The sequence below is a fragment of the Lepisosteus platostomus genome, chromosome 17 (genome assembly GCF_059453375.1).
Source record: "Lepisosteus platostomus isolate fLepPlt1 chromosome 17, fLepPlt1.hap1, whole genome shotgun sequence".
In the NCBI taxonomy this organism is placed as follows: Eukaryota; Metazoa; Chordata; class Actinopteri; order Semionotiformes; family Lepisosteidae; genus Lepisosteus; species Lepisosteus platostomus.
The window spans coordinates 9,202,797-9,226,654 of record NC_142627.1 but is presented as its reverse complement, the minus strand read 5'-3'; the positions used below and the strand labels follow the sequence as shown (position 1 = coordinate 9,226,654).

Here is a 23,858-nt window from a genome sequence, read left to right as displayed (position 1 = left end):
TGGTGTGAGACTGAATGTGCTGATTATGCAGGGCACCCAAGAAGTAACGATGTGCATTCTGTTTTTATAGCTGTGAAAGTCAGATGTTATGCACATTTGTGGAATTCCATGTTTCTACACAGATGAACGTAAAACGTCTAGGAATATTGTCCACACCTTGTATCAATAAACACTTGCATGAATATCATGCCTCGGTCTTCTTTTCTGCATCTTATTTTCACTGTATTAATCCACAGAGAAGATACTGTGGATTGTTCTGCTGTATTGAATGAGTACAGGCTAGATGTGGTTACTCTGGGTAGTTGTTTAGTTGGACATTTGGAGCAGTGGGATCACTGGTGAGTAGCTTCATGCAGGAGTATAAAACAGTCACCTATACTCAAGCAGCAGGGCCATGAAATGAGATCAAATGCAACTAGTGGTATAAGTTTGATTAAATGTGAAATATAAGTTGATTGATTGCATAGTGATATGTTGATACACCTGCTTTCAGGAATCAATATTACGTGCTTGAGCTCTCATAATGTGAGGTTTTTATTTAAGATTCAGTTAGCTCTAAATTTAGAGCTTCTTGAAAATGAAATTCTGCGTGTTCACACATTTAAGGAGAAAAATGAAAGGCTTGTTTAAGAAATTGTTCAAGTCACGGCTAAAAATACAGAGAACCACTTACTTGCTCTAAAGTAAACTGAGACAGCTGTTTCCCAGGAGAACAACTTTGCTCTGTTCTTAATGTCCCAAAATACCAGTGCCAGTCTCTACAGCAGAACTTTGCTTTTTCAGAAGGCATTGGGATGAATGACTCACTTTAAAATGTGCTGCTTATTCTGTGATTTCTGTATGAAGGCAAGATAACATCGCTCACTAGTAAGCAGTTTTATGTCATCTTTCTAATTACATGAATAAGGCAGGAATATGTTTAAGCACGTAATTACTTCCGTACTGTAAGTGAATAAGGTGAATTTCTCAATTCATCCAAACACATTGAGCAGTTCTTGTCTTTTGTGTGATAGTTGAGAAGTTAACGTGGAGGTCAGTAATGAGATAGTTAATCCCTAACTTCATCTATTTGTCATTTAACTGCAGGAACATTTTCTCTTGAGCTGGCCTTGATCAGACCCTGCTGTGCTCTGGAAGGTAAAAGCAGTTGATGGGAATCTTTGCGGTCCTATACCCAAATGCACACAGAAAGATAATTCACAGTTGTGTTTCCAGCCAGCTCCACAGTCTGGTGATCAGAGTTGCTGTGATGTAGGCAGTGCCATCTTTGCTATGCGGTTACACATTAAGGTCCGGACTACTTGGTCACTGAAGATTCCAGGGCATTTTTGAAAGTATAGAGTGGGGTGTCAAACCCTAGTGTCCTGGCTGAATTACACTCGAGGCTTTCATGATCTCTCTAAAGTTCCCTAAACTCAGTCGGTCAAGCAGTTTCTCGCTTGATCTGATTTGCTGTGTGGTGGGGCTGCTGGTGAACAATGGCTGCGACGTGTCACTCAGGTGGGTCCAGAATTGAGCGGCGAATGATGTTCGTCCCCTCCTGTATGTAAAGAGCTTTGGGATGAAAAGTGCTACATAAATGCATAGTTATTATTACTCTAAACGGAACGTAAAACTGAGATACTGATTGTCTTTTCTGTGTTTAGCAACAGAAGTCGACAGTGTTAATATTTTGTTATTCATGTATTTTCATCAGTAAAACATACAGTACTGCCAGCAGTCAAATGAGCAAGATGTGCCCAATGACCATGGTTTGTTTTCTTTCGGCTGTATCGTATCTGTACGTGATGAACCCCAGCTGCGCCAAACCCGGCAGACTGACTCGCGAGACGCCGTGAAACCACGAGCCGTGCCGGGATCCTTACACTTGTCCCGTGGTGTTGGTGTGGCGTGGTGAGGGGTGACTGGAAGTCCTGGGGCTAGACAGGATGCTGGGAGACGGTGAGTCGTCCTCACATGTTTTCTCCAGGCGTCGGTGGGCAGGCTGTGCTGGCATCCCGTGCTCCCGTGAAATATAAAGCGTGAAATCCGTGCTCCTGCTGGCCAGGACGAACTCTGTCTTCGTGATTTCTAGTCTGTGGATGTGCATGGGCATCCGTGCCCGAGTTCAGCAGGACCCTGATTCAGGCCCGGGGGCAGACTGGAATGTAATAACATTGCCTTCTGGCTTCAAGTCCTTGTTTTGTTAAAAACATTTGGCTCTTCATCATTTCACAGATGAATATATTCTTTGGTTTAAGGCCAGTAAGAAAGAGGTCAAAATGCTGTTAGACTCTGACAGTGCAATGTCAGGTGTACCTGCAGTCTCCAGATGGTTGCCAGTTCGTGACGTTAATTTATTACTTATCTAGACTGCTTGGATACCCGGGTGTGAACTGGGTAGAGTCTTGGAGGAGAAGTCATTTTGAAGTTGAGCTCTTGTTACCCCCGAGTCAGCTGTTCAAAAGCGAGCTGACAGCCAGCTTCTGCCGTGTATAAAATGTCATTATTTATTTGCTTTTGATTTGTTTTGCCTGTCGGAACGCCAGCAGCTCCTGTTTCTGAGCCTAGCTATTCCCCAGCTCTCTCTTTTTCAGCTGTAAGAAGGAAACCTTGCTTCAGCGTTTTGTGAAACGCTGATCTGTGTCTGGTTCACACCTTTCTGCACCCAGCAAATTTGGTTTTAATGACATGAATGATTATTTCTTTTAAAGTAGTCATTCTGTTTCAGCGTACGTTGGTTCTGTAATTAGAGCAGTGAGCGTGCTGTACGTGTAATTTAAATAAAAAATGCTACGTCAGTGAGCTACTTGGAATGTTAAATTCTGACAAAATGCTGAAGGATGGCCACTTTGCATCTTCTGTTGCCATGGAGATTACATAAGCAGGAGGACACTTGGGTACCAGCTGCTGTGTCTTTATACTAATTTACATTTCGCTTGGTTTTGTTACTGCTGTGGGCAGAGGCTCTTATCTTTTTGTTTAGCTGGAGGCTCCTGTTCTTTTCACTTTTATCCCTTTAAATAAGTATTTTGTTTAAGATATCTTGTGGGATGCCTATCATTCTGTTTGACTTCCCTGGGTTTGTTGCCAGTTGCTGCAAACATCAGTGTCCTGCAGTGCTTTTTGGTGCTAAATCAGTTTTCCGTAGATCTGCATAGAGTAGAGAGGAACTCATTCATGTAGTGAGCAGAATTGCATTGCTCTAACACTTAAATGTGTCAATTGGAGAGGTGTTCGAAATATACATGGTGTTTTCTTCCACACCTGTAAGAAGACTTGTACAGCACAAAGTAAAATTAAATGTATTTCTTGTAAAATCTGCACAGAATCGCAAGTTCTCACTTTGAAATGAAAATTGGAGCCCCATATAGTTGTCTGTCCATTAGACATCACACAAGGGACTGAATAATGGAACCTTTTAGTGTAATGGTCTTTTGTATTTTAATCCCTATTGTGGTTTTCCAATTGACAGTCTGTGTGATAGAATATTACATTTGATAATTATGAGGTTTTAATAAGTTGTATGGTATGCCAGAATTTTTATGCAGTGCTTTAAACACTTTTTGTTTTCTTTGACAACAGGAGATGTTGGGACTGAAAGGCCAACAAATATTTTTAACTTATTTTCCACAATAAATAACTGAAACTGCTTTTTTGGTGACCTTGCATATGGTCTTGAGTGGTTGCTGTCGTTTTCCTTGTTTTTACCCTTGTATTAATCTTTAGAGTGCATCTGTTTGTTATTCATTAGGGTTTTCACGGACCCTGCTGGGTGACAGTCCTCACAATAGTTTCTGCAGTAACGGCACAGCGCGCCTTCTTTAGCATAGCAGCAGAACAGCCAGAGGATTTCCTTTAAAAACGGAAGCCATAACGTCAATTTTGTTAGGATGGCTTTCGGTTCTTAAAGCACCCTTTTTTCTGAGACTTCTCTTCTATCTGAAAGCAAACTCCTCAGCTTTGGACTGGTAGAGAAAAGAGGACTTTCTTGTCATGCTTATAAATACGCAAGATGGTGTAGATTTTTTAATTTAAATCTGTTTGCATTCTCTGTTCTTTCCAGGACCTTGTGAAGTAGATGGTGCCTTTTGCAAACGTGAGAAAGGTGGAGATGAATTCAATTTCTTTAACCTGTTAAGTGAAGCTCGAAGAATGTTTTTCCCGTATGTTAGTCTTTACAGTTGAAACCTGTGATTCTGCTTCAGATAAGGGGAATACTTTGCCATCTGTTTTATTTTCATTATGGCATGGCTTTGTGCAGTCTAATAAATGCCTTTTAGAGTCTTGCTGCCGTTTTAGCTGACTGCAAAAAAGATGCAAGCTGACATTTGAGAGTTTCGTAATCAATTTATGTGCTTGTAGCTTTCACATGCGGTGAGTCACTTTCTATCAGTGTTGTTCGTGTGACCTATAACAGACAGCTAGGGGAAGACATTTCCCCCTAGGAAAGTTGGCTTTTGCTTGGTACAACACCAAGAGGAACTGTAAATAGTAGGATAAAGACCTCCTTCCTCATTTTCATACGGACAGTTCCCTGCTTCAACACAAGATTCTTATTTCACCAGTATAAGTGTTAGATTTGCATTCTGGTGGATGTTTAACTAAGAACATGGTGCTCTGTGTGGTGGATTCAAGCCTGTGAGTATAATTCAACCTTTTTTGGGTAAATTCCTTGTCTTGGCTATTTCACATACTCAAAACAGGGTAGAACCTCTACGATCATTGCTAAGTTAAGTTAAACATGATTTTCAGGTTTTTTTGGGGCTAACATTGAATTGACAGTAACAATTATCAGGCATTATATTATGCCTTTATAATCTATCTCTGTGACATCAACTGCCTTCTTCTTGAGCTCAACTGGATCCCTTCTTGAATTAATTGGTCTAAATGACCTCTACAGCTATCTAACGCGTTACCTATGAGCTCCCCATGGCCAGGAGAGAGTATCGTGACTGCAGTGGGGTACATTGGTCACAACAGAGGTAATACTGCTGGCCTTATGCATTTTATTTTGTCCTGGAGCAATGTTAATTGACTTTGACATGACACAGATTTACTCTACCTGTGCGTGAACAAATATCTCCTGCTTGTTATGCAAGAAAATGGTCACAATATAGTTACGCTACGGTAGCTGTAAAGCTGTATTAAATGTTTACATTTGTAGAATATGTAGGCAATTTCTCAGGTCCAATGAAATAAGATAATTTACGTCTGTTGCTGAAATATAGTAAATCACATTATTGTATAGTATGATACGTTTAATGTAACTAAAACAGTGTTTCTCTTGTTGTTGCTCTTAATAGATCTGGTTTGTTGCACATAATTTGTTCTCATAGGTTGTCTTGTCAAACCTTTAAACTAAGGCTTGGCTGATTTAAGTCCACTCTGCCCTGCCTGTGTAAATGAAATAGAAGTGGCAGAACTTCTGGCTCCTGACAGCTGGAATACTGTAAGCGATTATACTCCTCAAGCGTCATGTGTTTTATTTTGTGGGGATCGAGCAGGTCAGAGTGCCAGGAGTTCGTTCAGATGCACATTTTGTCGTTTGTGAAACTTCAGACCATTTTTTTTGTAGTTCTGTTTTTTTCTTTAAAATGTTTTTGTTTTTAAGAAGGGCTGTCCGAAAATAAAAACTACAGCAGAATCTAAAGGGATGACTCTCTGCGTCTGCTATTTTTTTTTCCTGCTTGTGTGACAGAAATAGTTGTCTGATGAACACTCTCTCATGCTGCTTGATGGTGAGAGGTGCTGTTATGCTTTCTGTCTAGAGGGATTTCTTAAGGGAATTCTTTGTAATTGTATTCTTTTTTCAAAGGGCCAGCAGTGGAGCTCATGACATTGGAGCCAGTTTATCAGAGGACTCTAATGATAGACAAGACAAGTGACTCTTCTGGCTTTCAATTTTTTTAAAATGTTGACCAAATAGTCCAAAAAATCATATTTGTTTTGTTATACCTGTTCAATTTTGGATTAGCTGATTATGTACCAGATTACGGCTCTGAACCCCCTGATGGCACACAGGAGAGAATGAGGAAGTGAAGACAGACATTCCTCTGAGCCACCCACCTTCCAGCCAATCATATTTTTATACGTCACAGGTAGCACAGCCCCACACCAGAAAAAAAGGTGCTGATTGGAGGAGAAGCACGCCCCTCATTGAGAACACAGGAAGCCACCGGGGGTGCATTTTTTTCAGAGAACTAAGAGAGCTATAGTCGACTATTCCCATCCAAACCTCTGTAGCTGCTACTGGGATAATCCCAGTTACAGTTGGCTACTGACTTGGCATGTGGTCAATCCACTGTCAAGGAATGTTGGTCATCTAAGCTAAAATTGCTTAGCTGAGAAATTAATAATAATAATTGCTTACACTTATATAGCACTCTTCTGGACACCCCACCCAAAAGTGTTTTACAGGTAATGGGGATCCCCTCCACCAGCTATTAGTGGGGAGGAGAACAGAGTGATGTAACCAATTTTATAGATGGGGATTAGTAGGAGGCCATGAGTGGTAAGGTCCAATGGGAAATTTGTCCAGGACAGCAGGGTTACACCCCTACCCTTTTCCAGAAATGCCCTGGGATTTTTAATGACCACAGAGAGTCAGGACCTCGGTTTTACGTCTCATCCGAAGGACGGCGCCTGTTTACAGTATAGTGTCCTCATCACTATACTGGGGCATTAGGACCCACGTGGACTGCAGGGTGAGCGCCCCTGCTGTCCCCACTAACACCTCTTCCAGCAGCAGCCTTCGTTTTTCCCAGGAGGTCTCTCAGCCAGGTCCTGACCAGGCTCACACCTGCTGGGCTCCAGTGGGTTGCCAGTTGTGAGCTGCAGGGTGATATGGCTTGCAGGCACTTTGCTTAGTGATTTCTGAATTACCACAGGCACTGTCTAGTTAATAGCATTTACCCGCTTGTCCAACTTCCTTTATTTTTTCTGTCGTACTTGTTTGTATTGAACGTGCTGTGCCTAAAGCTTTCTGCATGGGTGTAATGTATTCGCGGACTCTAATTAATGTGTAATTCAATCTGTTCAAAGTTTACATTTCACTGGCTCTTAGTGTCACTTAATCGTCTTTGTATACTGACCGGACAGCTGTCAGTGGAATGATTCCCACATCTAACGGACGAGTCGGCTGTCAATTTAATTGATCAGTAACATTTGTGCTTATTCAATCTTTAGAAACTGAGAAGGATGTTTTATAAAATGATTTTCCACTTTTGAAAGCGGATTTGGTTTTGTGTGTTTTGTGTGTTTTTCACACCCGGGACAGTTTTGTTTTTCGTGAGAAATTGAATGTGGAACATTGAGCGGTTTGACACCTTTCAGTGGAAAAACTGAATCTACCGAGGACTGCACATGGTATAATCATCACATGCAGCACCAGTCAGCTTCGTTTATCTCAGAGTGTCGTTTCTGTGAATCCAGTCCACATTCGTTTGGCATCATAACCATTACAATGGGAATGATGGCACACGGAGCATGATGGGAGTTGCAAAGCAGCAAAGAAGTTTTCCATGCTGTGCATTGTTAGTGATGTTTTCACCGTTTCTTTTTAACAGAATTCTTCTGTTGTTTTTGCATTACGATAAAAGAATATTTTAGCAAATCATTTGGGGTGGTGAAATACAAAGAGGACCCGCACCGTTATTACGCTCTGCAAAAATTCATTTGCTAGGAATCCCCAAAAAGATAGCCAAGCCACCTGCATACCATTGCTTCACAAGAATACCAGTGTAAAGTGACAGCCTTATTCAGTTAAAGGACCGTTAGGAAGAAAAAACATTAAATGTGTGTTGATCCTCTCCCGTGAAAGGGCGTGGAATGCTGGAAGATGGGAAAAATCCAGGCGTGTTCTTTTTCTTGCTGAGTTTTAAAGAATAAAAGCCTTCCGACATGATCGCCCTGCATTTAACTCCTTTTTCTTGTTTGCCTTGTGGGTTTGTTTGACTTTCTCCAACTCGCGCAAGAGATACGATGTAGAGAAGAGTCTGCCAACAATAGTTCTTTGATGACTGCACAAGTGTGCACAGTTTTATCATGATTAGTGGATTAGTGGGTTAGTGGATGATATAGCTGGCACATCAAAGACAGTGGCTACAATGCACAGAATGAGACGGAGACAGAGGGTGTTACCTACCAGCTGCAGCACTTCACATGCAGTAGTTAAGAACTGTTTCTTAATAGAAAAGAAAAGGCATTTTTGTTGCCCTAACGCAGAGAGTTGAAAAAAATAAATGAGTACTGCTGAGTTACCGTGGGTAAGTGGTTTTGGAGAGCAGGTGACTGGATTTTATGAATGGTTAGATGAGTGCAATAAAATGTCCTTGGTGCTGAGAGGAATGCTGTCCATCCCAGGGGGTTAGAAATGGCAAGAGCTACTGCAAGCTTTGCCAGCCTGTCTCCTTTTCCACTTTCTTGGCAAGAACCATGTGCAAGGACCGGGGGCAACTGCAGAGATGCCTCTGGAGAGAGGAGGTCAGGCTCCGAGGGGGCAGACAATTAGGATAATGACATTCTTGGAATCCTCCGCGAGTTTTTGGCTCCGCTGGGCAACGTCAGGTGCTGCTCGTGTGCAGAAAACCGCAGCGGTGTCGTGAAATGCTTTCGCAGGCACGCGGGCGTTGGGGGTTGTGGGGGAAGATGGAGGGGGTTCATTAACAAGGCTGCCAGGGGGCTGTGGGGGGGGAGGAGGAAAGCTGCTGCTGGCTTTTACAATCGGAATGAGAGATTACTTGGAGGGAGGGGTGGACTGAGGGCGCCCACTGAGGGTTTCACTGCAGCGTCTGGGTTCACACCCTGCCAGGAACAGGCTGTTTTGTGAGGGGCGCCCTCTATCTGCCACACTGGGAAGTGTTTCGGCACCTTGACTCAGCTGGCCGCCATGAGCCATGATGATGTTCCCGCGGAGGCCTATGTACTGTATTTGTTTACTTCTGTTTCAGTCGGGGTGCTGATGATTTATTAGGCCTTTGATGGTAGGATGGGCCAAATATACCTTTCTTTCTGAAACTGTGGCAGTGTCACAAAACACAATGTATTCTAAACTGGGCACAAACGGTTTCCACGTAAGAATGAGCGAACAGTTCATCTTTCCGTACTGCTGGCTGACTCCATTTTCTCTTCCAGTCCCAGTGTGGTTTTTCAACCTCTAGATTTCTGGTTGGTCAGTTGCTCACCATGTCAGAACTTTCCAAACCATAGCTCGAGGGTTCGTTGAGGTGTTGTAAGAGTTCTGCATGCTTTTCTTTTCATTTATTGAGAAATGCTTGGTGACCACATCATGTGATTGGCCATAAAAAAAAGGCACAACCGTTTTTCTTTTTCAGAATGGAGCTGCAGCAGTGGCGCTCCTCCATCTCATGACACTCACAGGAAATACGGAGCGCGGGGCGACCCTCATGACACTCATCAGCAGTGTTATCATCTGCAGAACCATGAAATAGAATTGTTGTCAGAAATAAATCCTCGCGTTCCACTGCTGATGGAGAAACTTAATTGATTTGTAGCTACTCTTCTGAGGTTGATGACTTGAGTATTCTGCTTTTCAAAATGAACAATGAACCTTCTTTGATACATGCATTTGAACGGATGGAGTAGGGGAAATGAGCACCATTTGAAGTTTTAATCATCCAGGTGGGGCTGCACACTGGTGAGGGAGGGGAGTCCCCATGACCTGTAAAGCGCTTTGAGTGGAGTTTCCAGAAAAGGGGTACGTAAGCGTAACGAAGGAATGTAAAGTGGCGAATCCTTGATCTTGCAGAACGCTTCTTAGTGGCCCACAATGTAAAATGGCTTTGATCGGCAAAAAAACTGATATCCCAGGACATTTGAAACAAATAGCAAAATGTTTCTTTCTGCTTAGTTTCTCAAGCCAATTACTAATGCCAAAATTTAACATGAAGATATAATTTTGTTCGTAGATTCTTTACTTCATTACAGGTTTTAAGATGCAGTAACTGCTTCTTGACCGCCTGTACAAGACCCCTCATTATCGAGTGACCTGTACACATTTGTCTCCTAATTCAGAAGCAGATCCTTGTGTAGAACAGGCCTGTGCCAGAGAGACTGTGTGAGGTGGGCTGGGGTGGTTTGTATAGTTCCTGCCTGTGCTGCGGCTGTTCTGAGTGTTAAAAGACAAGCGGAGAGTTTGAGGCTGTCCTGTTGAGGGCCGCAGACTGTTCTGAAGAAGAGGAGGTGCTAGTTGCGATGTGACCTTGCCTCTTTGTGGTGGTGCACACAGATGCCCCTCTATCCTGCTAGCAGCGCTGCTTGATGACCGAGATGGCAGCGATTGTAGGGCAGTGGGTATAAAGTGTGTGGTGTGGCGCAGGATGTGGTGGCACTATTTCGTGTTCAAAGAACATTTCCTTCTTCTTGCTTCAAATGTGGACTTGCGCTCAACCACTGAGCTTTCACTCCAGACGCAGAATCTTTTCAAAGCACCACAACAGTGCTACCAGTCTTAACATCTTAACAGTGCCAAGATGGGCACATTCTTTACATTTCACACCCTGCGGATTAGGGCTCTGGACTTGCTGTTGCTCCCCTGCACAAGGTGCTTTGCTCAGAGTGCTCCTGCAAAATATCCAGTGCTATAAATTGGCAGGAATGGGAGTTGCTCTGGAAAAAAAGCATCAGTCAAATGCATTAATCATAATTTCTTTCATTTATCCCATATTCGTCAGTTTATCTGAACAGGGTCATTGATAATCATATAGAGGCTAACGGCAAAGGTAGCATAAAGAGATTAGGTTAGATACTGTTCCAGTGACTAAGCTTCTTTTGTTAACTATTCATGGTAGGTTAACAACAGTGGTCCTGTCTGCATTGTTTGTGTGTTTGTGATGGTGGTGGGTTGGGCTGGCTCATCAAACACTATCCTGGGCTCTGAGAATGTAAATTTAGTCTGCAACTTAGTTTTATTTCAAAGTGAGTAATCTCAGCATCATAGTTTCCTCTTATTTATCCTTTTTTCCAAGCTCAAAGTTAGTCATTGTGGCTGCGTTAGTGCAGAAGAAATGGTAAACGTACATAAAAAGTTGATGCTTTTTCAGAGTGCCCGATAACAGTCACCATATTTTTGTTAATCTAACTAAATCAAAAATTGACGAGCACTTCCTGTGAATAAACATCCTGTTGATCAGGTGTGGAGTGGTTTCAAAATGGCGGCTGCTTGTTTGTTGAAACGGTGAGATGAGGTCTGCTGGAGGCAATCTGTCAGCTGGATTTGTTGGTGCTGGTTTACTGGGTGCTCGTTCATTCATATCGCTGTGAAGGATTCATAGTGCAGCCCAGGTTGAGCAGTTTATTGAGATTTATCCTTTTTTTTCTGATCCCTGTTCCTGAAATTGAAAAGCATGTCACTTCAGCCTGGTCAGAAAGTGGTTTAAGTCAGACTTCCTGTGGTCAATGACAGCCCCCGTGGAAAATTAAGGAAGCCTGCTTACTTCTTTCTCTTGATCAAGTTTTGTCTCTTGATGCAGTTTAACTGTTCAATTGTACCATCTTAATAAAAGGCCACATTTAACTTGGCACACAGTTGGCATAGCACAGCCTGCTTAAGGATGTAATTCATTTGTATTGACATCAGAGGGATGTGCCTCTCCTCCAGTTGGCACTAATAAAAATCATAATACATTAACAGTAAAACAGTACTATAATGTAATAACATACAACATGCGGGTAATATATGAAACCACCTGGTAATAAATGTTTTTATTTAGCCAAGAACGATGGTTACCAATCATAGAAACAGTATTTTAATTTTTATAAAAAATGTATTTTTCTGTTTCAACAACTCATGCACAAGAAAAGCATATGAAGTAAAACAACACTTTGAGAAATCTTCCTTTACTCTGTGCCTTAAACTAAAGCCTGTTTTTGCACCACAGAGGGCTGGTGTATTTACTGTGTTCATGCACCGTCTGTTGTGACCCTGGGCCTTGACTAATGTAGACTTTGTATTTTTATCTGGTTTTCCCCTTTAAAAACAGTCTGCCATCCCTGTGCTGTCTAGCTAATGAGAGTAGGGTGGTGGTGAAGTCTTTGGTGTTGAGAAAGCTTTGCGTTGTGTTGAGTGCACTGGAGAATGACTCCTGTGCAGGGCCGATGTGAAGAGTGAACTGATCTTAAGTGAATTGCAGGCGATTGAGCAAACTGAGAATCCAGCATGCAAGAACCGTGTCTCAGGGCTCCTCTCCATGGTCGAGGCCAAGACAGCCCAAGATTAATGTTGATAAAGGACAGCTTGAGCAGGCCAGGAATGGAAAAGGTCTTGAAACAGCATAAATACAAACCGCGAATGTTTGCAGTGACCCCTCAATTGCTGGCAGTCCACTGGAAATTATGTGATTTGATCAAACCATGTGCTTTCATAAGAGGAAGCATCAGAATCCTCATGGACTATGAGTTCCACATGATGTGGAGTGCAATATATATTGTATTAAAAAATCATGACTTGATTATGTTTTTAAAAACAAAACCCAACTCATGCCATCATGCTCCCTGTCATTGTATCTCAGCTAGAGAAGAGAAGCCAGCTCTGATCATGTGGTTTGTGGATAATTATTACCGTTTGGCTGCTGTCTCAAACTGTTCAAACAGCACTTGCTTTGGTGTGCTTAGGAGCTGAAAGACCCAGCTATGTGTTTCTCTGGCATTGTTCACAACCTCTTGCTGCAGAAAGCTGTTGGTCTGCCTTCCTTTTCCTCTCTAAAATGTGGCAGCACATCCTGAGATGTGGTCAGACTGCAGTATCAGGAAACCAGACAGGGGACGTTTGCGAGGGGAAAATGCACGAGAAGTAAACAGTACGAGTGTTTCAGGGACACAGAAAGTGAGATCTTTTCACATCAGTAGAGATGCGGTACAAATCTGACAGCATCCATTTTCCATGTTACAGTCAGGAGCTGTTGGCTTTCCTTTTCTCTGCTTTATGTTCCTTTCACATGAATAAAAACGTGTTTGCTGAAATATCTGAATATGTGTCAGAACTTTATGCTGTTTTCCACAGGAGCACAACTACCTTCTTATGAGACCACTTTTTGTTTTTGCAAATATCATAGATCCATGACTGTTTCCCAGACAATTGTTATCGATTATCCAGTACTAGATGTGTATCTTTGCAGAGGAGGGTGACAAAAGAACACCAAGAAAAGTTTTCATAGGCAAGTATGAAATAAATACCTCTGGGGCTGAGAATCTGCCCTGTAGGGCAGTTTAGTAAAGTTTCTTGTTCGTGCTTCTGTTTAGATACTTAGTGTCTGAATGAGGCATTGTGGGAAGGCAGCAGTGTGAAAATGAAGCTGATTGGCACACAGTTTACACTGGAATGTCCCAAATTCACCAGATAAATCCACTTGTTCTGGAACATTAATGTAAACACATGTAATTTAAGACTGTGCTTCGATTGAATAATTTTGCTCAAAGAAGTGATACTGTATAGCTATACAAGGCTATAATCAAAATCCATCACTTCTGCCATGTGTTGCATAGTAGGCAAATTGAATCAGCCCTTTTCCTGCTTATTAAGGCCAGGGATATTTAATCAGATCTTGTATTTTACTGCTTCTGGAAAATTCCCATTTAAACTTTTGATGATGCAAGTTTGGTTCAGCAGCTGCTTAATTTGTCGTGGAACAGGAGGCAGACTATTTTTACACATCCTGAGGAATGCAACATGACCACACAGTTGCAGTTGAGTACGTAATTAATTATTGTCATCCGCCTCCCGAGTTCCCCAGTCAGAAGTTCATGGTTTCATTATTCAAACGTGTCTCCTGAGTACGTTTTGAGCACAAAAACGAATGGAAAAGGCAAACCTGTCCTCACGTCACAAAGGAAATGTGCAAGGGACTCCTGCTGTCGCTGTGATCATACCTTTCGGTGCTGCTGACCCCCTGGGTAATGACTGGACAGGACGTCAGCGTGGTTCTTAATTTTGGCCTTTCATAAAGGGTGTGCTCCGTTTCTAAACCCATGAATACTTCATAAATTCAGCCCAGGAGGGTTGCGCAGAAAGTTATGCACCTTTGTATGTATCGCATCTGATTACTGATCGAGGCCTTTCATTAGCCTGTCTAATTTCCATAGTAAAGTAGAGGATACTGAAATGTGCATTTTAGTACATTTCTCTTTTCAAGCTGCGAACACCCTGCAGGTCGGGGTCAGTCTTTGGGTTATGATGTCCTGCACTTCACCATTAAACTACCTTGTCCTTTAAAAAACAGTGTTCCAGGGACTTTTTACAATGAACCCCTGTGTCTGAGACAGATCAGCTCAGTGATTGAAATTTGCTTTAAATATTTGAGAAAAGACCATTTCAATGTTTGGGTGAAGGCAGGTCTGAAAGAAAAGTGGTCTCAGTGTATTGACTTGAAGGGACATTCTCTAGAGAATTGAAATTGCTGAATTGTTATTCCAGTGTTGTTGTTGTTCAAAAGGTTTTGCACCCTTAGGATATAACGCCTGTACTATCTGAAACCTTGTGAGAGTTGCTGTGGATGTGCAACTCATTTTAAGTTGGAATAGGTGAATTTTGAGGCCTCTGGTTATATTTTTGTTATATTTTCTTAGGATTCTTGAAATAAAACTTCAAATATTGTACAAATACTCACTTACCCTAGCTAAGATCTAACATTTTATTAATAAATAAGGTGTTTTATTTATCTGAATGATCTGAATCATAATTTCCTTTACTTATTTGAAATTGGTGGGCCGTACTGTCAGTCTGCAACACAGTGAGTTGAACAGGAAGCCTCTGTGATACAGCAGATCTGTGTAGGATTCTCTTGTTTCCTCATGTAGAGGCACCACATAACTCCATATTAAACAGAGGCTGTAGTCAGTGCAGCAGGAACTGAGAGTGTATGGATACCAGAAAAACACAGTGGGCTGTCTTAATAGTATATGGCTGATATTTAAATAGTTTGCTCTGAACATTTTTCATTTTCTCAAAGAATAAGAAGAAATGTAATACAGCTAGCTTGTAGAGAACAGATGTCTAATATTGGAAGAAGTGCTCCGGATGGCAAGAATATTACCCAAACGGTGCCTCTTTTTGTAAGATTTCCATGTCTGCAAATTAAGGGTGGTGCCAGTGTTTGAGGTTTATTGTAGGGATTTCTGTAGAGGAAGTTGTTAAACCATAGTGTGTTATGCTAAGATCTTGGTCTGACACTTTTACTTTCCTCTCGAAGCTTTCAGGTGTCAGATTTGTACTGCATTAAGTTTGCGTGCACCACATGGGGGGGTGGGGTGGGGTGTAGTTTTTTTAGAAATATTCTGTGTCAGCTGGTGGCCACAGTCCAGTGAGGTCTGTTGACCTACATGTTGATGGCAGCACTTCATCCGGCCTCTAGTATACTGGCAGCACGAAAGAGTTTTTTTTTTTTAATAAGCAGACCTTATTGGTTACTTTCTTGTTGTGCATCAGACCTGATACACAACATGTCAAATTTATTGCTGACGGAAAACATTCAGGTGATGAGGACTATCATCGTTATGACTGACCCACAGTATCATGCCAAAATCATGAACTCAATATAAAAAATCCACATACTTTAAAAAGTCCATGCTAAAACAGAGTATTTACTTTATAATGCGCCATAATGCTTTAATTCTCCTTTCAATGATTGTTTGCAGCATCCTTTTGAAAATTATACAGGTGGGTCTGCGTAGGTGTTACATTTGCAGTAGTAGGGGAAATGGCTCCCTCTTTGGGCCCCCAGTGGAAATTGTAGTGCTGCAGCTAATGTCTTGAGCCACTGTAACACACATTCCTTACCTCGCTTCAATTCAGCCTCCTCCTTGATCTTCTCCTGTGGCGTCTTGGGATCCTTCGGGTTGTAAGGAATCGTGTCGAGCTAATCTCATGGAAACCCAAACGGCGAAAACCACACAATGAAAGCAGCCTGTGTGTAGCTTGAGGCAGTTTCACAATCATTTTCAAAAGAATGTTGACCGTCTTAGTGGCTTGTGACTCCGCCCCCCAACCCCCCCCCCCCCCAAAAGAAAGGCCTGATAGGGAAAGTATTCCATTTGACCAGATGCTTGAAACTTTTCATTTGTGTTCGCCGATTGATTACATTTAGAGTGCATGATCCCTTGTAGTCATTTTTTGTACAGAAAGAAGAGTCCTCAGTCCCCTGGGAATGCGCCGTCCACAAAGTGCTGTAGGAAGTTCCCACATGTTGCAGGAGTGTCCGAGTCTCAGTATGCGACTCATTTTAAGAGGCCAGTTTCTTCTTTCCTCCACTCCTCCTGACAGCCGTATTCATTGATCTCACTTGTTAAACGTATTAAATGAAGACCTCACGGGAACACTAAAGAGGCGCCTGTTTCCTAGACACTGGTGAGCACTTCAGGTCTGTGGGCTTGTACAGCAGAGTATAACTTTGCCTAAAGAACTGTCCCTGAAAGGAGCTTATTCTGCCTTCGCAGGTCACCCTCCAGTGCTTAGAACGCTTCCTGTGCCTGTTCCACTGCGTCCGACACATCAACAATCCAGATTCCAAGGATGCTATGAAGTTCTGGTAGGTGCCTTTTTTTCTGCAGCTGATTTGTCCTATGTTTGAAGATGTGGCTGGTGACTGGAACTGGGGTTAGCTGTCTCTTCTTTTGGTGCTGCGAATGAGGTGACGAAGCACCACTCCAGTGCGGTCCTGCTGGAGTGACTCTCCGAAGTGTGTCCCCCTTCGTGATGCACTCTTGTCCGGTCAGCTGCCCGCTGAATAAGCATCTACTGAACGTGTTGAGACTGTCCAGATTTATAAAGGCGATTTATGGCCCCCTAGGTTATTTTAAGCTGATTTTGAGCCAGTTTTGTTTCAATTACTGGCCTCTCCATTGCGGTCGCGTTTGCAACAATTTAGAAGTTCAGTTTTAAAGGCATAAGGATAAGTCATAAGCAAACTACAGTTTATATAGAGATTTTCTATAGACAGTGCAGGATATTCCTATAAGGCTGGAATTGTATATCTGGTTGCTTATATCATAAACATGATAAGGTCTTTGTTTTGTTACTTCTTAATCCTGTGGTCTACACACTGTATTGTGCCAGTAATTGCAGTAGATGTACTGTAGTTTATATTGCTGTGGTCTAAACTAAAAATACTAATAGAAGTCTCACAGTTGTGAATTTAAATTGGTTTTGTATGAAGTGTCTAAAATAGGGTTCCCAGGCCTGCTACTGCAGGCACACTTATCTGTTTTTGTGTTCCAGTCAAGATTTCAGTTACATACAGTAGCTGAACCCATAATTATTCTGATAATAAGATTAGTTTTCATCATTTCATTGTTGTTTTTTGCTATTAGGACATTTTGGAAGTTGCCTTTTATCTACCGTGTTTCATTAGCAACTTAAAATCCCTGACTTTCAAATGGAAAAGAAACTTCTCTGGTGAGTGAAGTTAAGTCAGGAGGTGTCTGGGTCTCTGGAAAGAGAATTGGGAACCCCTTCTCTGAAAAATATAGTGCAGCTCACCTTAAGCACCGTGGTTTTAGTAATGAAGTCAGAGCTTCTGGCGCCCTGGGGCTCCGTGACATGAACCTGTTTCAGCTTATATTATTTTGCAGTGCAGCTGAGCTTCTTATCTTATCTGTTCTGGTGCTCTGGTGGCTTTTGATAGGACGTGTGGATGGTGTCTGTCCGACATGTAACCTACCCGGCTGTGCACTCGTGGTCTCGTTTTGGGTTGAGGTCCATGACCCTGCATTGGACTGAGCAGTTATCAGAAATCAAGGGATTCTTTTTGAGCTGCATTGTTACTTCATTACTAGTTACACTGCATAGCACTGGGGTATAGGGAGCTGATCCTACTGAAAACAGACCAGATGAAATAATGAGGTTATTGATGAAGGAGTATCCTGTGAGCATCATTCAACGATACAAGCAGAACCCTCTCTTCTTGTTTTAACCTCTTTCATTTTAGCTTTAGTTTTAACTGTCTCCTAACTGTCCCCCAAGGCTGTCCCCCACTCTATGGGTGACAGGGCCTTCTCCTGTTATGCTCTGATATGAGTTCCAGAGCTTAGGGGCATATCAGAGAGTCACCTTCTCTAAACTCTTACAAATCCAGACTTCTTTAGAAGAGTCTTTATTTATCTGGTTCCACTCTTTACCCCTCTGCTCCTATTGTTTTAGTACTACCATCTGCTGTCTCCTCTGCATATTCTCATTGTGTTTATCTTCTGTATTTTTTATTCTTTATTTTTAATGGTTGTTGTTGCTTTTGTCATTCTAAAAAGCGCTTTGAGAAGCAACCTTTAAAGGCGTTATATAAAATAAAGTTTATTATTATTATAACTGAAGTTGCTGTGCTGGGATACATGAATTCACTGCACAGTACGGCTTCACTGTGGAGCCTCTCGTGTGCAAAACAGACCAGGCATCTTTTAAATCTCAATCTTCAAAAAGTCAAGTGACCACAGAATTTAATTTGGTTTTTGTGATCAATCTGCATGCAGATTAAAATGCATTTGCTATGAGATGCAATGTGAGCTCTTCATCCAAGATCACGCAAAAAGATAAAGCTCCACTCATCAAGGGAGCTGTGTGAGATGTAACAGCAGATCGTAACAAGACAGCCTAAATAGCAGCCTTTTGTATTGCTTTAAAAACTATAATAGATTTTTTTCTATCTTTATCACCATTGCCTATCTGTTAGCTTGATTTTCCACCCTGTACTCTGACCTGCAATAAGGGTGATGTTAACCTCAACAGCTTATCAAGGAGAGAAATTATAGGTTATACTTTTACAGAAAGAGAAATAGAGCATAATTTTCATATTATGTGAATGGAAGGAGAGAAATGCATCACGGTCATTATGAAAACCTAAATCCTTAAGTAAGAAGATTTAAGCTGTAGCCAGTAGTGTTTTAGTTCAAAGATTAGGCATGCTTCTTACTCCTCTCCAATCCTGGGTTTAATCGTTCTGTCAGGCAGCAGACATTCAGAAGTATTAGGGAGAGACGGTTCTTAGCTGACAGTGAATGTTTGCATTAATTAGCAGAAAATTGAAAGGGAATATACAATTCAGATCTGCTGAAGAAAGCCCTATTTATAACCATGCATGGCAATTGTACATGCAAATGCATATTATCCTTTTTTCTCTTTGCTTAAACACCGTTTTAGCAGCAAAACTCGCCTGTACAGCTGACATCTCTCCTAAATGAATATCTATCATTAACTTGAAACCTGGGCAGCTGAATCATTTACAGTATCCATCATGTTTTCACATCCCTTAGATACACTTTGATTGCCCCAAATGTTGGAAACTTCCCTTCATTTTTATCAAGAATCCTCGTCTGTATCCCTTTTTAAATCCTGACTTGAATATTTAAGCAACCATTCGGATTTTACTTTTACAGCTGTATATTTCAATTTTTCTTCCCTTTTGTCTCATATGAAATAGTAGAACCTTTTCGGTTTTCCTTGAGCCGGTGGTAAACAGTCCTTCAGTTTTCATACACCCCGTCCTGTGTTCTCGGCCATTAGACTACGGGCCAGAAGCCCTGTCACCGGTAAGTGGCCCCTGCTTCTTATTCCCCAAGATTGACCCTGAAAGGTACAACAATGCAGGAAACGCAAAGCTTTTCATAGTGCAGGCGTTCTCTAGGATGTGCAGTCAAGAGGAGCCACGTGTGCCATCTCATTTCATGGAACAAAAAAAGCAAATCCCTGGCAAGGAATCAAAGCAAATGCTGTACAGATGTGGTGCTCCGCGGCACAGACCTCTCCTCGCTGAACATGCAGGGAAGTTAGTCCGGCTGGACGCATAGTCCCGAGATTCGGAATCGCTGCCCCGCTGTTTCCTGTGGCTGGTTATGTGCCCTGCAAGCCCTATGTGAAGCAGGAGCAAGAGCGTCCTGTGCAGGTTTCACTTTTGCTTTTCAGCTTTGTGCCACCTCTCACCTCCTTGCTGTACGAGCTGCCTCTGCTCAGTGCCGGCTGGCTGGCAGGGGAGCGGAGGTGCGAGACCTGATGTCCGAGAGCAACTGGGCCTTTTAGAAACTGTCATGAAACATTTTCGTGACAAGCCCACTTTTCATTAGAAGCAACTTTGTGGGAAAGGCTGTGAAGCTGGGGGAGAGACTGTTTGCCAGATTGGAATTTTGTTTGGTAAGCTTTTGCAAGTGAGGCATTGCATGCAGGTGAGTTTATTAGTTATAAGTTTTCTTGCTCATTAGTTTACACTAATTTGCTCAGGCGTGCTCTTATTTTAACATGCTCTGGCAGGTGGAACACTTACTTTGCATAAATTTGTGGCACCCTGAATCTTATTACTGTATTTATACATAAAACTTAGGTTTGTATGTTGACACATCATTTACATCTTGTAGACAACATGGTCAAGCACTTAAAAAGGCAAACAAAAGACAAGGGTATATCTTTTTATGTTGTTTTATTTAGAGCACATTGGATATTGGGTATTTTCTGAACAGAACAAAAGGAAGACAAGAAAAGTTGAAAAGCTTTTTGCAAGTTAATTTTTCTTTCAATTCTTCATATTAACAGAGATATATATATATATTTTACTTACCCTCTAACCATGCTTAGCTTTGCATATGTAAATGATCTAAAGTGTATTTTTCTAAAAAATCAGATGAATTCGTATAACTGGTTATCCTTTTTAAAAAGACAACAGAGCGTTGAGCAAACAGCCCTCCTTTGTAACCTGAAGCTTGGCTTTCTGACCTGTTAAGGGCTATAACTGGAGGGTAGGTGTGATAGCTCACAGGGCTGTGAATCGGCTTGTGACACTGACACTGCTGGGGTGGCAGAGTTTCAGTGCTGCAGTCTGGAGGTTTTTTTTTCTTTTTGTCCTTATAAAAGTGGTCTCTGAAAAGCAGTCGCACATCAACGTCAGTTAACAATCCACACAGCCCTTTTCTATCTTCTTGATATAATGAAATTATTGAGATTTTTATTGTTCTTTTTTGGTAGTGAACTAAAAATGAAAGTAGCCTTTAATGTGGTTTTCAGCTTTGAACAGAACCTGGCTGTGTCTTTCAGGAGTCCCGTCAGCTTTCTGTGGGTTATAGTGCACAACACACTTAATATTGGGCTCACTGTATTTAGCTGCAACAGCAGGACATCACTGTGCATGGTAACAGTTCACGTTATAGTGTGCATAATCGCAAGACTAAAAAAGAATTTTGTGTTACAAAAAAATCATATTTGGATGCCCTTTACTGTTTGTCCTGTCTCCAGGCATTGGAAAGTAAACTGCTATTCCTGGACACCCAGTGTTCCACAGGACCTGGGGAATTGTATGCAGCTAAGGAGTAAGTTCAGCTTTGTGCAGTGCTAGTTGACCTGCGCTCTCTGATGCGTCCTGGTTTATTCTAGTTTATCTCGCTGCTGGTTCAGCCAGCTATCGTGGTGCTGTATCCCAGTGAAACTCTGACTGGTGTTGAGGCGTAAGGAACACGATAGTCACGCAGGTAGCAGGGGTTTCACTAGTGAGGCAGGGCGACCAGAGGCTAGTGTCAATTATGCAGGGCTCTCGTTGCAGAGCACAGGTAACTTAAATCCTGCCAGGAACCTGCATCTCATATGGCATGTTTTCCTTCTGAAACGTCAGGCCCCAGCCTGTCACACTTTTCAGGAGTCCTGGTGAGGTGGCATGGTGACCCCTGTTCAAAATGCAAAGGATAAGTCAGATTTTCACATGCCCTCAAATGAATAACATGCCATACAGGTTCTATAACCTTCAGAGTACAATTGTTCTGTTAACTTTTTTATGTTATAATATGTTATGTTTTATGGAATAATAAATAATTCCATTCCTTTTTTTAGAAAAGTAGCGTTTATGTATGAGAAGATTGTAAAGAACGTTTTTAAAAAGAACTGATGCACGGTGCTGAGTGTGTACATCGCTGAAAAGTAAAAGAAATTTTTTCCATCTTGAAACCTTGCTCCTACTGTATCAAATGCTATTGGAAAGTGTGCATAGGGCCCTGATTATTAATGCAAGTGGAACCAAACACAAACCACTTGCAGTGTACTGGATTACTAACCTCTTAGCACAGATCTAATTGTGTTTCCAGATTAACACTTCCTACCAGATGAGTCTGGCTGAGGAGGGGAATGGGAGGTTCCAGATTTCGGAAGGGATTAGTACAAACCTTTGTAGAAAACTCAGCTCTAGTCATCGCAGTTACTTCTTTGTAACCTGTTCTTGTAAATGAAACGAGGCTAGATGTGGTCGGTACTGGGACGGGACACCTGCAGGGGAAACTCATGCTGCTGCTGCTGCTGCGAGTGGTGCTCGCCGACCAGAAGGTGGCGCTGTTCCCTCTGAACCAGGCATTCCAGCCCCACGTGCCAGTATTTTGACCAAGGGCACTGTGCTGCAGGAGGTAGCATCCTTAGGATGAGACTTTAAGCTGAAGTTCTGATTGCATGGTCATTTAAGAACTCGTGGCACAGTTCGTAGCACTAAATTACCCGGCTGTCCTGGCTAAATTAGACTCTGCACTTGTACAGTAGGGCTTAAAATTTTTCCTGCTTAACTCATTTGATACTATAATTTCTCATTTCCCTACCTGATCTGCTTTGTAATGCAGTGGGGCTCCTGGTGTCTTTTATTTAGAGATAGATATGTTTTGGGATCCTGTGGGATGTATTGCTGTGAAAATGTATGATTTTCCTTAGTAGTCGTAATAATATTACACATGACACTCTTATGCATGGGGCTAGTGCAGTATTGTTCTCACGGGCTGGTCCCATGTGACATCACATGCTTTCATGTGATGCTCAGATCATCTCCAAATCTGGAAGGCTTCCATTTTAAATTCCAATTTAATGGAATTTGTGCTCGGGAACAGAAAATTCAGTCTTAAGCTCTCCAGGATGGTCTGTGGGTACAGCCTGTAATCCTGAAAGATCCCTGGGGATCACACTCCGGGAATGAACGCAGTGAGGAATACCGATATCTGATCTCTTTTTCAGTGGGGTGGGGGTGGGGAGGGGGGTTGCTTGATTTTGCGTCTGCTAACAGAAGAGCAGGTAGGGAAGTTTGTAAGTTTCCAAGTGTCTCACGTGGTTCAATGCCTCTCTTTGCCCTCGGTGCTCTTGTGCTGCGAGAGGAGGGAAGGCAGTGGGTTACGGGTCGCTGTTTCTCTGCCCTCGCTCGTGGTGTCTGGCGGTTATTTGGTGGCGCGTTTGGGCAAAAGTGAGGAACCCGCCTCCTGTCCGACGTGGAGCTTGCCTTGAGAAACGTTACAATCCTGTTTTTGCAGCACGAACTGAATGGAGCTCGGACATGAGAGATTAATGGGTTTAGCAGTAAAGACTTGTGGGATATGGTCCTAATCTTTTTCTTTGTTTAATAGAGAAAATTGCATTTAATTCGCACTTGATTTAATTGAAGGCAGCTTGGTAGCATGCCTTCTTTACAGCAGAAGGTTACATAACTGTTTCGGCACCACTCTTTCAATCACTGTATGTATCACTGAAGAAAGCCTTAAGCAGTGTGTATAGTTACTTAGGCATGTGTTCAGTGGCACGTTTTGTTAAAATGTGAAATGTGGATTTTTGAAATACAAAAATGCACACGATGGTTATGTTTAATGTAATCCATGAAATAGATTTTCAGAACCTAACCCTGTCTGGATCAGATTGTACTTGATCCACTTATACATATTCTACTTTGTGTTGTTGAGAAACACTGTGCATGGAAAGACTTAATACAGAGTCATAAGTGGTGTAGTGTCCAGTATCTTATCTGTATCTTCTACTGTCGTATCCAATACCCAGTCTCTTAAATTCATTAACTCACAAAAACATCTTCACTGCAGACTCAGGATGGATGGAGTGTTGGATAAATTGCAGAGAGGTGTCATTGACAAACGCGTTTACTTGCTGC

At 42.0% G+C, this 23,858-nt stretch overlaps 1 protein-coding gene across 2 annotated transcripts in view; it reads left to right on the top strand.

The window, feature by feature from the left end:
* The window catches only part of lyst (lysosomal trafficking regulator), an 89,970-nt gene that overhangs the window by 6,108 nt on the left and 60,004 nt on the right, over positions 1–23,858 (top strand). For both annotated transcript variants that reach the window (XM_088609864.1, XM_088609865.1), the window contains exon 3: positions 16,429–16,520. In XM_088609864.1, the coding sequence (XP_088465990.1) occupies positions 16,429–16,520 (92 nt within the window). The remainder of the gene's footprint in view (positions 1–16,428; positions 16,521–23,858) is intronic.